Genomic DNA, 14,820 nt, shown 5'->3' with positions numbered 1-14,820 from the left:
CACAGCAGGGGGTTTGATCTTTAAGGTCGCTTTCAATTCAAGTCATCCTACGATTCTATAACAAAACAAAATGTACACACAAGACAATGGTCCCTGACTCTGAAAGTTCAGTCTTATAAACAGATTAAAAATGGACCTAGACAGAACAGTGGAGGGCACTGAAAGACTACATATTACTTATCATATACAGAAAGTAAGCAGTATTTCCTGCAGCCTTAAATAGGAAGGATTAGGAAGAAATAATTTTAAAATCAAATGAGATTATAAATGTGAATGACATGAAAATCAGAATAAAATGAGAGACAATGGATTAAGGATGATGTAGATTAAAAGCCATGTTTTAAAGTGAAATTTTGAAAACTATGAATTCAAGAACAATTTTTACGTCTGTGCCAGAAGAACACGGATCTGGAGAAAAAAGGAAGCTCTGCAAGATTCTGTAAGAAAGTGACTGAGTTACCAAAAGCTACTCAAAAGCATGGTATTCCATGATAAAGGGAAGAAAAGCACAAGCAAACTTCAGTGAGCCTGAAAGAAAAAGCATGAAGTAATGAACAGCCTCTGAAGAATACAATGGAAAGCAAGGAGGTAATCAAAAGACATAGGTAGAGAACAAGATGGAACAACACTTCGAAAGCAGCACAGCTGATAGTGACAGTGTAGTCGACAGAAAAATGGAAAACTAAGCACTGGATCTGAACCTTAACTGGGAAAAGATTACCGTAAACACTGATTACAATTGCAGCAGAGCACAACTGAAGCCACAGTGGAGGGTAAGAGACCCAGACAACGCACTCAAAGAACTTTGAGATGAAAAAAGAAAAAGGAAATTAAGAGGTAGTTGCAAACACAAGAGAGACCGCAAGCACTTTGGACCTTTTTTAAAAACAATGAGAAACACTTATTTCTACTGGCATTTTGAGGGAAAAGAAAAGACAGAGGAGTTGAGCAACTGATAAGGGGAAGAGGGTAAGGGTAGAGGAAAAGAAGACAAAGTTCAAGGGAGGTAAGGAGGTATTTTTGTAAGGTGCCATAAGGGCAGATGAAATGGTTAAGAAGAAGAGGAAAAAAAGTCTTACGAGTAAGGAGGAGACAATTGTAACAGTTGGAAGAAAGTGATAAAGGGTAAGCCAAAGCACATTCAATCAGAAAGTCATAAAGACTCCATGCAGAAAGAGTGCTAGATGTCAAACAATATGCAAAATACATACAAAAATGTGGATAACAGACCACTATTATTTAAGAAGTTTGATTAGAGTCTCTCAACACAGCATGCTTTAGCACAGCTGGGCTTATGTCCTTTGCACAAATGGGGACACAAAAAGGATCACTGGAGGATAACTCAAGTGGTTCAAGAACTTGTAAAGAAGGCATTTGCTATAGGGAAAACCAGAATCCTAAGTGAGAGAGACACCCTACATATAGTAAAAAGGGAAAATCAGGCTGGAGAGATACAAATTCAAAGTACTGGTGAACTACCAGACAACTGAAAGCATGGCCACATTGTGAGTAGAATCCAAACAGTGGTGGAGAACTTGGAAGAAACCTTGCAATTATCAGAGATAAGAAATTCAGCAGTTGCATCAGAATGAGCACACAGGCATGGCTCGATGAAACCCAAATGAAATTAACTGACTATGTTTAATTAGAAACTAGAAACAAGAATGCAAGCCAAATCAAGTTAGGGCAAAGAAGCATGTAATTACTGTCAAAGAACAGTTGAGTGAAAATTTAGAACAAGCCAGGAATCAAACTTGAAGAGAAAAAGCTCATGGGGAGGAAACAAGCACGCTGTATGTAACAATACTGAGGAAAGAAGACAAAAACTGGATCCCAACGCTGTTTAGAAAAGGAAGAACCTGAAGGCAACAGGAAAAAGTAGCTCTATGCCTCTTCCATGGTCTGACCCAGGACAGAGAACAATACAAAAAAGATAACCATAAAAAAAGGGATGCAGGATACTGACGATGGCAAAGCAAGGCACATAATTGTTTTAAAGCATCAGCTTCTGCCTCAGGAAATCAAGAACAGTGAGTATGTCCATCCACAACCAGGCAGTTGTGAATTAAGTTTTTCCTTTGTCTCTGCTTTAATTTTACCTATTTCTTCTCACTCATTGTATACTCATGCTCTGGAGAAAGTCAATTATCGGTACCATTTGTGAATGCTGAATTCATCAATACTAAACACACACATGCTTACAGACTTAAACACTCAATGCTTACAGACCTCTTTGCAAGTCTGGTCTATCTGCTTTATTTTGTAAGGACTGCAAATTCTTCCTACAGTTGAGCAATATGTATTACAGTGCAGAATAACTCATACTGGAAGGAGTCCCTGCTGAAAGCAGAGCCAACTTTGAAGGTAGATCCAGCTTCAGATGTAAAGATGTTTAGGGCTTTGCACAGAACCGTATTTTTCATCACCAAAAGCAGGGCAATTCTACAGCTTTTCTGTCATTTCCCCTCCCTCAGTCCAATGTTTGACTACCCTCACCGATTTTTTTTGCCTAACTGAACTAGAATTTTCTTTGCTGCAATTTGTGTCTGCTACCACTTGTCCTTTCACTCTGCAACTCCAAGAAGAGCCCTAGAGAACATTAAATATCTAACAGAACAGAAGAAGAAGGGCAAACAGATCAGTCACGAGAAAGCCTTTGGACATCCAGAACTTTTACTAGGTAATAAGCACCCACCTTTTTGATGTCCAAAAAATCTTATCTGATCGGGTAGCAGAGATCTAAGTGAGGCCATCAAAAGGACATCACTAGACATTTATTAAAGATAGAAGATGGTTGTTTAAGATACGAGAGAAGAACAAGGAAAAACAGTACTCCAAATGGCATATATTTGCTAACGAAAGAAAATAATTTTGTATAGCAAGGTTAGGTACTCACCATCTCTCTTGCAATCTCCACAGCTTCCTGCAACCCATAGAGTCTGCCACAGACCAGGTAGATCCCATTGGCCCAGAGAATACAACCCTCATGGACCCAAAATTCATTGCTGTCAAGAGGTAGTTCAGGAATTTGTAACTCCAGCTCAGTGCCACCTTCTGAAGTGGGCATAGACGGTTTTGAGTCCAAAGGAGTCTTTTCACCAGCACTACCACCATCAGTGGTTGCTTTTTTACAAGAAGCTCCCCTTGAAAGTGACCGAGAGGCTCCGCTACAGTCCTCAGAGCGGTGCCGCCTCTTAAAGCGGGGATGAGCAGCCAGGCTTCTTTGTTCCTTCTGTTGTTGCTGTTCCTCCTCCTCTTCAGTATCTGTCTTTGAACCATTAGAAGCACTTTTGTGCCGTACTTTGACCTTGCTCTGCATTTCTGTGGCCCTCTTTGGAGGTGGATTCTTGGGCAAGGTAGCTGCATAATCCTGGGGGTAGAAAGGACCAAAAAGGTCACCCATGTTACGATAGCTGGCCCATTTGCCACACAGGCAGCAAACCAGATGTCCCAAGACAGAAGACTCCGTTACTACAGGGCCTTGCAGCATGAAAGTTGAGGTGGGCAGCACTTTGCTCTCCGCATTGCTAGGAGGGGGTGTTGAAGACCTCTGTCCTTTCCGACCTCTCACCAATTTGTTCTGCTCCTCTTCCTCTGCATTTATGATTGTGCACACAGCACCTAATTCACACTTGTTTACCACGTGAATGTAAGGGAAGAAGGACTTATTCTTGGAGTCAGTTTTATCTACAGACTGGGTAGCATATTTAAGCTTGATCTCCGGTTCTTGAGGCTCCACAATAGGAGCAGCCCGTCTAGGCTTCCGCTTCCGTGGCTGTGCTGCAGGTTTTCGCCTCTCCCTCCTTTGCCTCTTGGGCTTTGGCTCACCAGCAGCCGCCCCTTCTGCAGGCTGTGATGGTGCTGGTGGGGGAGGCAGGGGCACGGGCAGCTGCTGCTGCTGCTGCTGCTGTTGCTTCTTCTGCTTGTTCACACTCCCAATTGGCCTCCCTTTTTTCTTTCCAGAGGGGAAATATCCCTTTGGAGGGAAACCATCTGGCTTGGGTGAAATGTTTGTCACATCTCCATCTTTTTCCTCTGACTTTGGATTTGGTTCAGAAATAAACACACTGGAAGGGGAAGTTGTTTTTGAGTCGGAAAAGGTCAGAGTTCCAGCTCCACTTACAGATCCATCAGACCTTCCCTGACCACCTGACTTTTGAGAAGGTGGTGGGGCTGCACTGGATCCTGCTCCTTCTTTACCAATACTGGTGGTTTCAGGGACCTCTTTTTTGTTTTTATCATCCTCACTGCTTTGCCACTCTTCTGAAGATCTTGCAGTTTTTTCACCAGTTGTATCCTGGCTTGCTGGCCCCACTTGATCTGACATCTCTCCTTTTCTCTTTTCAGCCTCTGGTCCATGCCCAGCCACATTTCCTCCTTCAGGACCACTCTTGAGGGACAGGATGTCATCAAGAGTGACAGTATCTGGACCAGTTTCAGCACTGTTGGTAGAAACACTTCTCCTGATATTAGGAGATGTAATTTTTTGAACAATAGCTTCCAGTTTTAATCCTCGCCCCTTCCTTGGGGGCAATATTTTGGTCTTTGCCGGACTTGTAAGGGAAACAGCAGGACAATTCCTATTATCAGGACTCGGCAGGTCCTTGAAGGAATCTCCCCTTGCAACTGACTTGCCAGCATCTTGGCTCTGAGATGAATGGGCATAGGAGTTATATGTTTTATCAGCTCCTTCTTTTGCTGAAGTCATCAGTCGCCCTCTATCTTCACTGCCACTGTTCTTCATATCATGTGGTTGCCTTTTGGTAGGGATGGGAGAGATGAAAGAACGGACCCTCCTCCTCATAATTAATGGGTTTTGAGGAGACTGGTCCTCCTGGCCAGGGAGCCTAAGCATAGCATTACTAGGCTTGGGCAAATCTGTAGATTCCTCTCGTCGATGCCCATCGCTTTCTGGAGGGCAATATCTTTTTTGGTTGGCTGCTCCAAGTGGGCCGCTGCTTTTGGCAGGAGAAGTTTGCCGAGAGAGGTCCCAACCAGATTCATGATGCTGCAACTTCTGGTTGCCGTGTTTCAGTTCGGCGCATTTGCTCTGAGTACTGTCACTCCCCACAACACAGCGCCCAGCTTCCTGGCTTCCAGTATCATGGTAAGAGCTACCTTGAAGGTACATCATTCCATCCTTGTCATTTTTTAAGGGACTCCTTACTCTTTCCAGAAACTGCTGTTGTCTTGGGCTCTTCCTTGCTCCTTCCTGCCTGTGCTGAGCTGCAGCAATCACACCCTGAGCAGCGCTGCTTGCCCAATCTTTGTATTCCTCTTGCTGTTGCTGGTATATCTGTCTCTTGTAATGATACTGGGAATTCAGACTCTGGCTGGGGTCACCAAAAGCATGAGGTCTAGCATTTGTGTGATATGCTGAAGCCAGAGATGGGCCTTCCGAATTCTGAGGGTAGACAGAATGCAAGGAACCCCTGCTAACTCTTTCAGATAGTGTCATGTGTGGGTTCATGTGATGCAGATCTACCCCTGGGCCTCTGCTTCTGCCTGGTGACATTTTCAGCTTATCAGCAAGATCCTGATATTGAGAGGGTGATTTACCCCTTCCAGTTCTGCCAGGTCCTCGTCTCATCTGTGTCAATCTGCTGTCCTGCTGGGGCATGTAGTCTGGAGCAGCATCAGAGACTGCAGCTCCAGGGCTGGCATTGCCTCTAAAAGATTCATGCTTGATGCCAGCAGGATGACAATGGTCTCCTGTTTTTTTATTATTGAGACTAGCTGCACTCTTTGACTGTTCAAAATCTTCCTCCTTTATTTGCCCACTGTGAGCTTTCATCTTTGTTTCCATGGATACTAAACCACCAGGGAGTATTACTGATTGGCTCAAGCCAGGGGCAAGACGTTCACTCCTTCCGCTTCTGGCCTCAGGACCCATGTGCCCCACAGGGTGAGGGCCAGGATCTCTTACAAGTTGCCTTAATGGAGATATGTCACAGATCACTGATCTCCTCTCTGAGAGTGTTCCTGCCTCATGGGCAGCAGACTGAGACTCCACATCGAACTTTCTAGCAATAGGGTAATCAGCTAAATTTATCTGCTTCATGTCTGGAGCTACACTACTAGACTTCCTATCCCAGGGACCCCAGTGAGGGCCTTCGAGGAGGGACCCCATGCTTTTATTTAAGAGGCCTCTATTGGTCAATTCATTGGTTTGACTAATTAAAACATTGGGCCTCATGGCTCCCTCCAAACTCCCAGCCATCCCAGAATGCTCCTGTGCATTCCTAGAATACCTTCTGTCCGGATGATGGTGGTACCCCTGTAAAACCTCTTGTAGGAGGCTAGGAAACTTCTCATTACGGCCTTTGCGCTCACTATGTCCTGGAAAGTCCCCCTTTTCTTGACCAGATGGATACTGTGGAAAACCACCAATATTTCTCTGTATACCAGGTACTGTATTATCCTTATAGCTGTATCTTAAACTGCCAGGAGACTTGGAAGATTCTGTTTTTGCAGGATAATTTGTCCCAACAACTGCATGACCAGGCTGGCTGTTCCCGTCCCCATTATGGTTAGTGTTATCACCACTTTTGCTCCCCTTACCTCCTCCTCCTTGATTTTCATGCTGTGTCCCTGCATGCCCAGCTTCTTTTGCTCCACTAGTGCTAGCTGGTGCCTGAGGGGCTGTGGAAACATCATCTTGTGCAGGTTTATCTTGCCCACCTGACTTTTCTACTCTTCCTGTCATGGCTTCCCGGGAGACAATCACACCAACTGCCTTTTCATTCACTTTTGGGGCATTTTCCACAGCCACCACAGCTTCCTTCCCATCAGGTGAGGCCACATCCTCCCTAGCTGCAGGACTGCTGCTGAGTTTTGATGGCTCATTCTGAGAGCTTTGTGCTGGTGAGGAGTTGGGTCTCTCTAAATTACCCCCTTTGTAAGTGGTGTCTGAGCTGGTGCTCTGGCCACTCAGCTGTCTCACCCTTTCCCCATGATCCTCCGAACTACTGGAACAGCCACCATCCAGGGACTCTGCCATGGGAGACTTTAGTTGCTCCTCTGCCTGGGAGGAGCCTTCTGAGTTGGTGCAGCTGTCAGCCTTCTTGGAAGAGGATGATCTTTTGGAACTTTTTTTCTGAGGTGCCAAGGCATCCGAAAGCAACATGTGCTGGACTGTGTTGGGCAAATTGGCAACTTGAGAACTTAGAGCACTCAGGCTGCTCAGTCCTGGATCTGTGAGCCTTTTTTCCTGCAGCCCTTCCAGTCCAAACCCCTTGAATCCACCCACATGAGCATTGGGGCTTGGCATCATAGATGGTGTAGGACTAAGTTGAGGCATCATCTGCAGGATTCGGTTTCTAGAACCCATGGACATGTTGCCCTGCCCACACTGGAGGTTTTCTCCACCTGGCATGAGTGGAGAAGGGGTGGAGCTGCAGCTTGGAGACTGAACCACAGATGCAGCAGGAGATGGATTAGAGATTGGACTGAAGTTTTGGTGGAACTGCATTGGTGACCTTACAGGAACTTCAGTCTGGCTGTACTGTCCCACTTGACTTTGAAGAGAGTGTTTGGTGGCAGCATTTGAGTACTGCATTACGTGCTGAGGTGGGTGCTGCTGCTGCTGCCCCTGCTGCCCACTTTGAGGCAGCTTAGACTGCTCAAAGCTTTTCATTGGTTGAGTCTGAAAGTTGTAGTTTGACTGGGTCCCATAGGCCTGTGCATTGGAACCCACAGCATGACCTTCATACTGCGACCCAGAATTCACATTGTAGCTTCCATCATAATTCTGTCCTGACTGGCCAAAACGCTGTGGGGAAGGGAAAGAGGAGGAGGAGGATGACGAAGGTGGCTGATAGTGTTGGCTGAACTGACCCACTCGCAACTGGTAGCCTGAAGCAGAGGAAGGCAGGGTGGATGGACGCTGCATTGGCTGCAAGTGTGAGGTGCTAGAAGCAGACTGGCTGGAAGCCTGGGGTAAAGGCTGATGAGATTGATAGATCTGCTGTCTCAGCTGCTGCACCTGCTGCTGCTGGCTAGAAGCCTGCTGCTGATACTGGGCACTCCCTGGAGAAAAAGGACCAGTATAATCCTGTTGATAGTGGGATACACCCCCAAGGGTCGAATGCTGTGTTTGGAACTGGCCCACATGTCCCTCACTCCCATACTGACTCCCAAAGCTACTCCCTTGAGGGGGCCCATAGCTCTGCACTGGTCCAGAAGGCCTGCGCTGAGGTGGCTGCTGCCCTCCTGACACCACTGGATCTTTGTTGGCAGCCATATAGTAAAATTCTCCTGCTTCTTTTCTGAAACCTTGGTAGCTCTGATGGCCAGAGCTCTCACCAGGCATTGCTGTAGAGGCTCCTGTTGCTCCACGACGTCCACTGCCAGCACCTCCTCCAAAGCTCTGGAACATCTGGGCCTGCTGGCGGGGGCTGAACTCTTCCAGTCGGGATGAAGTGTGCACTTCCTGCGGGTAGCTCTGCTGGTTTCCGTGATAACTACTTTGCTCCCGAAAGGACTGCATGCTGTTCAGCAGCAGAGCGGTAGCTCAAAAGCCCTCCTAAATATGGAGAAAAAGAAAGGGAAAAGAAAAAGGTATGTTTCCCAGTCACACCAGTACCCCGCTCAATTTCCCTGTTTTAACAGTAATTAAAATTTAGTATTTCTCTTCTACTTCCTGGTACATCAATGTTTAACCCCTCTTCTTGCAACCTGCCAACCTTCTCGGTAATGCAGGCCAGTAGCCTACTACAGTTGGAGTGCACTTCCAGCATTAGTATTTCCCCATCATCATTTCCTAACTGTCTGTGTTTACATACCCCTGAAGAGAGAAACTTCCAACAATATTTGCAAAGCAAAGGAGACCAATCCTCACCCTCCAGCTATTCCCTATGGCTAATACCGGGAGTAATTCAAGTATTTTGCCACCATACTTAAAGACGCCACAAGAACCTTCCAACGCTTCCAAACCACACTTGGATTTACCACAGGAATGATATCCAAGGTCCATGTTTCACACTGCGAAAGATCTCTATAAGCAAACACCCAAGTTCCAATTGACCAAAGCCCAAACCACGATAACCCAATGAAAGGATCTACGTGAACATGTGAAAGAACTGGCACCAGCATACTCAATGCTCAGTTCTTGAGTAATTCCAGTGACACTCCCAGGTGAAAACCAACACAAGACAATACATCGCATCTTCCCCCTCAGCCATCTGCTTTGCATGACAGGATGGAAAGCTGAAGCAAGTTCACTCTATTTGAGCAAAACAGTCTACAACTTCATCCCTCAGGACTTTTATATTACCTTGAATGAAACATAACTGAAAACATTTGCCAGTCAGAATATATACTTTGGAATACTATGTATGATCATCTATATTTACATAATGAATTTGTAAGTAAAAAAAAACTCCAGGAAGGCTCTCTTCTGTATTTCAACATATTCAACATATTATTCAGTATGTGCAATTATGACTCACCCTCAAGGACTGGACCACAACCTCAGAATTGTTTGGGGACCCAGGTTAGTCCCTCTGTAAAAGCCTGTCACATTACTAGGTGCATTAAGAAAAGTACAATAATGAACAAGTATGTGCATGTACACTCCTTTTAAAAACCAAAGCCAAACAAACAAAGATAAAAAACAAAACCAACCAACCAAAACAAAACCCCCAAATTAACAGATGACAAAAGCATTTCATGTCTGAAACACCTGGTGGTTTTCTCTTCCTGAAAAAAAAAAATGGATAAAGCCACCTGGAGAGATTCCTTCCTTTAAAAGAATGTTAAGACAATGCTCACACTTTTCCAGGAAACAGAAGCCCAACTCCTCAGACTGGAGACTTCCTGGAAGACTTGCCTGCATTATGTTTCCATATTTAACCATGTTTTGTGTTTGTCATGTTCAGCTGAACCCACTGAGAATTAAATTCTAGCTCTGCACTTAGGTTTTGTTCAAGTAGATCACCAAAATCACAAAAAAATCCTGGGCACACAAATGACACGCAGGCAAGATGTGGCATCCAGTTCTTTTCCCATCTGCCTCCCAAGGTTATTTTTTTTATTAACATGTATGTTATCTACAGAAGAGTCTAATTCTACCACTGAAGTCTTTCATCTTCTACTATCTGTGTGTGTAGGCTACAGAACACACAGGCACAAAACCACTCCACAGCACTGCATGTCTCTGCAGCCCCCCTCCTCTAATTCAAAGGCCTTTTTGTGTTGCAGCCTTGGTTCATGCAGCTTGATGTACATAATAATATTACTAGAATCAAAAGGGAACTGTCAAATTGTTAATACTTCAAATTCTGTCTCTCTTCTTCTAGGAAGTCAACTTTAATGCTGTTTTAATCTTATACTTTAAGTGTCATAAGAGAGATCTGCTGTTCTGCTGAACTTCGACTTTTCTGGCATTTTAAAGACTACATATATCACATGAATAACACTTCTATGAATGCCACACTGTGCCAATCTGTCTGGTTCAGGCTTATTGTGGACAAGCTCCTCCTTTTTCTGAACCACTGCTTTTGATGTTTCACCAGTTTGAAGCTCCAGCCCTATTGGCATAGGACTAAAATTGGGATATCTAAAGCAAGCTTTTTTTTTTTTTTTTTTTTTTTTTTTTTTTTTTTTTTTGGGACTTGCTGTTAAGGCAAAAAAAAAAAATGAGGGGGCAAAAAAGAAAAAAACCACCATACATAAAATAAAGTTATCAAGGTAAGAGAACATCTACTGTAACTGGCAGATGTTAAAAGCAGCTTCTCTAGATAAGCAGTTTGGGGCTCTGCAACCAGCAACATTCACGTGCCATGGAGACTACATGCACGCCCTGGCTATCATGTGCTTGGCATGCATCCTCTTTTCATGAAAGTAACATTCCCATCCTCTCTCAGTCTCCCACAGAATCTCAGACACAATTTTTAAACACGACTTTAGTAAAGTTTACTTTGCATAGCCTGGACAAGATCTCAGGAAGCCTCTTCTGTATTACATCATACAAAAACTTTAATCTCTGAATGACATTCGTTCACTGTAACTCTACCAACAGGCTTGAAAACCGCTACATTTTCAAGCTAATGTATGTCAACAATGCTGACATTCTTAAGACTTCTTCACTATTAAAAAAGAGTCATTTTAATTATATAATGAATAGAAACAGCACAAGATGGAGTAAAATGTCCTTAAGAACCGATATACAGTAAAGATCAACCAAGGCACAAATTCTTATCCTCCATAATCTCATGCAATTGTGTTACATTTATTTAGTCCAGAAGCTACATATGCTAACTCAAAACAGGGTGAACATATTTTTCTCCTTCAATTTTTTTTTTCAATCATGGAATTTACCCTAACAAACAAATAAGTTTTCATCAGGACAATGCTTGCTTTGAGTATCTCACAAGGAGCCTAACTTGAGTAACATAAGTAGTAGAATAGCTGCCAAAAAGAAAAAAGGCATTTCATTAATAACGGGAGTAAAAAAAGATAGGATGTGCTCCAACCCATTACATCACTGATAACTTAAGACATATAGCACATTTTCTGTCATTAATGTGCTATAAATACAGAACTATTACAATTACTACTGCAATAGCCTTTCTTAATAGCAACAGCCCTGTAAAGTGCTTAGATACAAGCCTTTCTTAATAGTAGCAGCCCTGTAAAGTGGTTAGATATAAGTGCTATGCTCTCAGCAAAACCACTGAGAATAATCCCCTGGACAAGTCTTGTTAATAAAATACATTCAGACAGATAAGACCTTCAAAGTCTACCCCCACCCACATTAAAAAAAAAAAAAAAGTATCTATTTTATTGATTTTCTTTACTGGAAGCCTTTAAAGAAAACGTTTTCAGCTGGTACATACTCCTCCTCATGCAGATCTCAAGAGGACAATGCACCACCTGCCAATTAGAGACTACAACACAATCATATAAAACTCCATAATGGTGGTACACATCCATAATGCCATCGGTAGGAGAAGGGACAGTCCTGCCTCCAAACAAGTGCTCTATTAACAGCTACAAATGACACACATTTACAGTACTTTCCAACACACACAATGTGCAATGTCTTCATTGATTCAAAGGGAAGGTAAGAGTCTGGCACAGCTTTCGCTACTCCAGTGTCACACCTACACTCTTGCTACACGTGCATGCAGCTCTCTCAGTAAAGCTGCATGACTTTAAAGTATTTATAGCCTGTAGCTGTAGAACCATCTAAGCGTATCCTTCCAGACACTGCAGACTACACTCACTACACTAAGCAGTTTCACTCAGCTCCAACAACACATTCGGTTCTCCCCCAACAGCTCAGTAATAAAAATTTGCCTTCAACCTGGCAGGAACAAAATAAGCTTGTAATATGCTTATTACAAGCTTGTGTGGCCAACAAAAACAGCCTCACTTATGGAATCACTGCACAGAAGTCTTGAACAGAAAGAAGCAATAGGTCCTCCTACCCAAATCTCAGACTTATTTGTGAAACAGGTGAAGTTATTTCAAGTAGTGTATCAATTTACCCTCTTTATGTGAACTTATTTTTAAGCATAATGCAGAATTTCTATCTTGTTTAATCATTTGAAACAGCCTCATAGAGCTTTGTTAATGTAGGAGTTCCTCAAAGTACGAAGTTACTGCATTGTGACCTCACTCTGTGCAAGATTATCCAATGTTAGTCAACAGCATGTAAGTATCTTTCAATGGCTCCTGCATGTCTACCACAGTGCCCCCGACCAATGCCAAATAACAGAATTCATCAGTACTTCCACACCAAGATTACTCTGTGAGATGATCTTCTGCAATATACCATGCTAGGCTTTCTTTTACAGCCACATAAATCTTTAAAACTCTTTTTGTCCTGATTATCAAAGACTGGACAAATAACAGGAGAGCTGCCCAGATCTCCCCACATAACACTGATGCCGACACAGCAATGGATCACCACAGACAGCATAATAAGTGAACTAAAAAACAAAATATTGTGGGGACATGCCTAATTCTTAACTATAAGCCTTTAAAGGGGCAAATGAAACCACCACCAGCTCATTCAGTAGGACATAAGTGAGGTCTTTCCACTCTGTTAAGTTTTCTTTAGATTTAGGTTGACTACCACGATCCATCTGTGCAGAGAAGTTTCAGGCAGCAGTCAAATGCAATATATCTTTAGTGCTCTGTCAAAAGCCTCTCACTTCCTAGCATGCTTATGAGGAAAGAAAATGCAGTTACAGGCAGGTGACAAATGGTAAGACAGTATCTTCCTTAAGCCAAAATGTATACAAAGAAGCTGGGAGGGTTATAGAATGTCCAGGTAAAATAGATACACTTGCTAAATGCTGTGCAAGTGACAGAGATGTACATAAGTTTGCTGCCATTTCTTGCCACAACTCATACAAAATGCAAAAAGTACTATTTTTGTCCTTCCTCATTGTATCTTCTTAAACTAAGACAGAACACACATAACCAAAACAATCTCAAAAGCCAGAACATGAGTACAAGCAATTCAGGAGTATGTTTTGTAAGAAATAATGCCCGTGCTCCAAATTCAGACAGAAATAGAGGAAAAAAGGATTTCCGTGTACTGAATACCATTTCTATTGTCAAGGCCAAGTTGCTAATCCTCATTTCTGCAAGTACAGAGTTATTGCTTGCACACCTGATCAATGGCTGGGAATAGACTGACCTTCTTTCAGTTTTGGAGCAAATCTGCATTTGCTTTTAAGAGAAGGCAAATCAGCCACCAGTGCCATAAGAAGATGAATTTAAAGATGAAATCTAAGACTGCATTTAACAAAGTAACAGATATAACTAGTTTCTTCTACATTTGATACTTTTTTAAAAGAAAAGGGAGAATAATTAAGACTTATTTTCAACATTAGGTGTGGTTACAGAAGTAGACCAAGACCCTCAGCCCTTCAGTCACCAGTTTGTCCAAGCAGTAACATGCACAGCTCACTTCTTTCAGAAAGTCGTGTTTCTGATATTACTCACCACCATACTTCTACAGAAAACTACAGTCAGATCTGGCTCTCACCAAGCCATCACCATAAATTCTGTCAAACAAACCTTACTACACCACTCAAAGCTGAAACAGGATACAGTTAATTATCACTGAGAGCGCCAGACCCTATGGAAGTAGCTAAACTGAAATATCTTATGAAGTATGTAAAAACTAAATTAAACCCAGAATACTGCATTAATGGAAACCGAATTTTATTATTCTAAAAAATCACAGCATGCCTTATAAACCATATACAGTGGTTACACATGCTTAGGTACCTATTAATAACACATATTAGCAACACGTCTTACAAATCAGTGGTAATACTGGTCCTGACAAATAAAAATTAAAGAAGACACCAAAACTTAATTTTGTACTTCCTAGTGAAAACCTCTATCAAAAAAACTCTTCAAATGAGCTACAGCTTGGCCAAGTGGATTGTAACTAGCTTCCATCATCTCACAGAGACACTATGCCTTCTTTACTGAAATGTCTGTACAGCTTTACAGAAAGTCAGTATGTATCAGCTTAAATCCAAACAATTAAGGAATCGGTTCTCACAGAATGGGTGAGGAACAGATGAGCATGGCAGAAGGAGCACACTGAGCTTTGTCAGTTGGGAGAGGGGAATGCTTTGGAGATTATTTTGCTAGATAAAATCTACATTCACTTATTTTTCTATATATTTCCTTAACTGACCACAGAAAAAGCCCAACCACAGTAAGCCTGAGCCAGTGTACCTTCCTATCTCACAGGGGTGATGTGAGCAGACATATTCAGAGCATTCAACTGCTCTAACAAAAGGCATCATGTAAACAAATGACAACAAAAAATAATCAAATTTTGCACGT

General features: G+C 42.8%; 1 protein-coding gene across 5 annotated transcripts in view; it reads right to left on the bottom strand.

Annotated features, from left to right (window-relative positions):
• TCF20 (transcription factor 20) overlaps positions 1 to 14,820 on the bottom strand; it is a 127,479-nt gene that overhangs the window by 38,782 nt on the left and 73,877 nt on the right. For 3 of the 5 annotated variants that reach the window (XM_066183576.1, XM_066183575.1, XM_066183574.1), the window contains one exon: positions 2,897 to 8,524. In XM_066183576.1, coding sequence (XP_066039673.1) covers positions 2,897 to 8,488 — 5,592 coding nt within the window. In that variant the 5' untranslated portion in view covers positions 8,489 to 8,524. Of the gene's footprint in view, positions 1 to 2,896; positions 8,525 to 14,820 lie in introns of those variants that run through there. The other 2 variants (XM_066183578.1, XM_066183577.1) reach the window with 2 other exon arrangements.

Source organism: Chamaea fasciata, unplaced genomic scaffold (genome assembly GCF_029207755.1).
Source record: "Chamaea fasciata isolate MVZ Bird 193981 ecotype frontalis unplaced genomic scaffold, bChaFas1.0.hap1 SCAF_5, whole genome shotgun sequence".
Taxonomy (NCBI): domain Eukaryota; kingdom Metazoa; phylum Chordata; class Aves; order Passeriformes; family Sylviidae; genus Chamaea; species Chamaea fasciata.
This window is presented reverse-complemented; position numbering and strand designations above follow the sequence as displayed.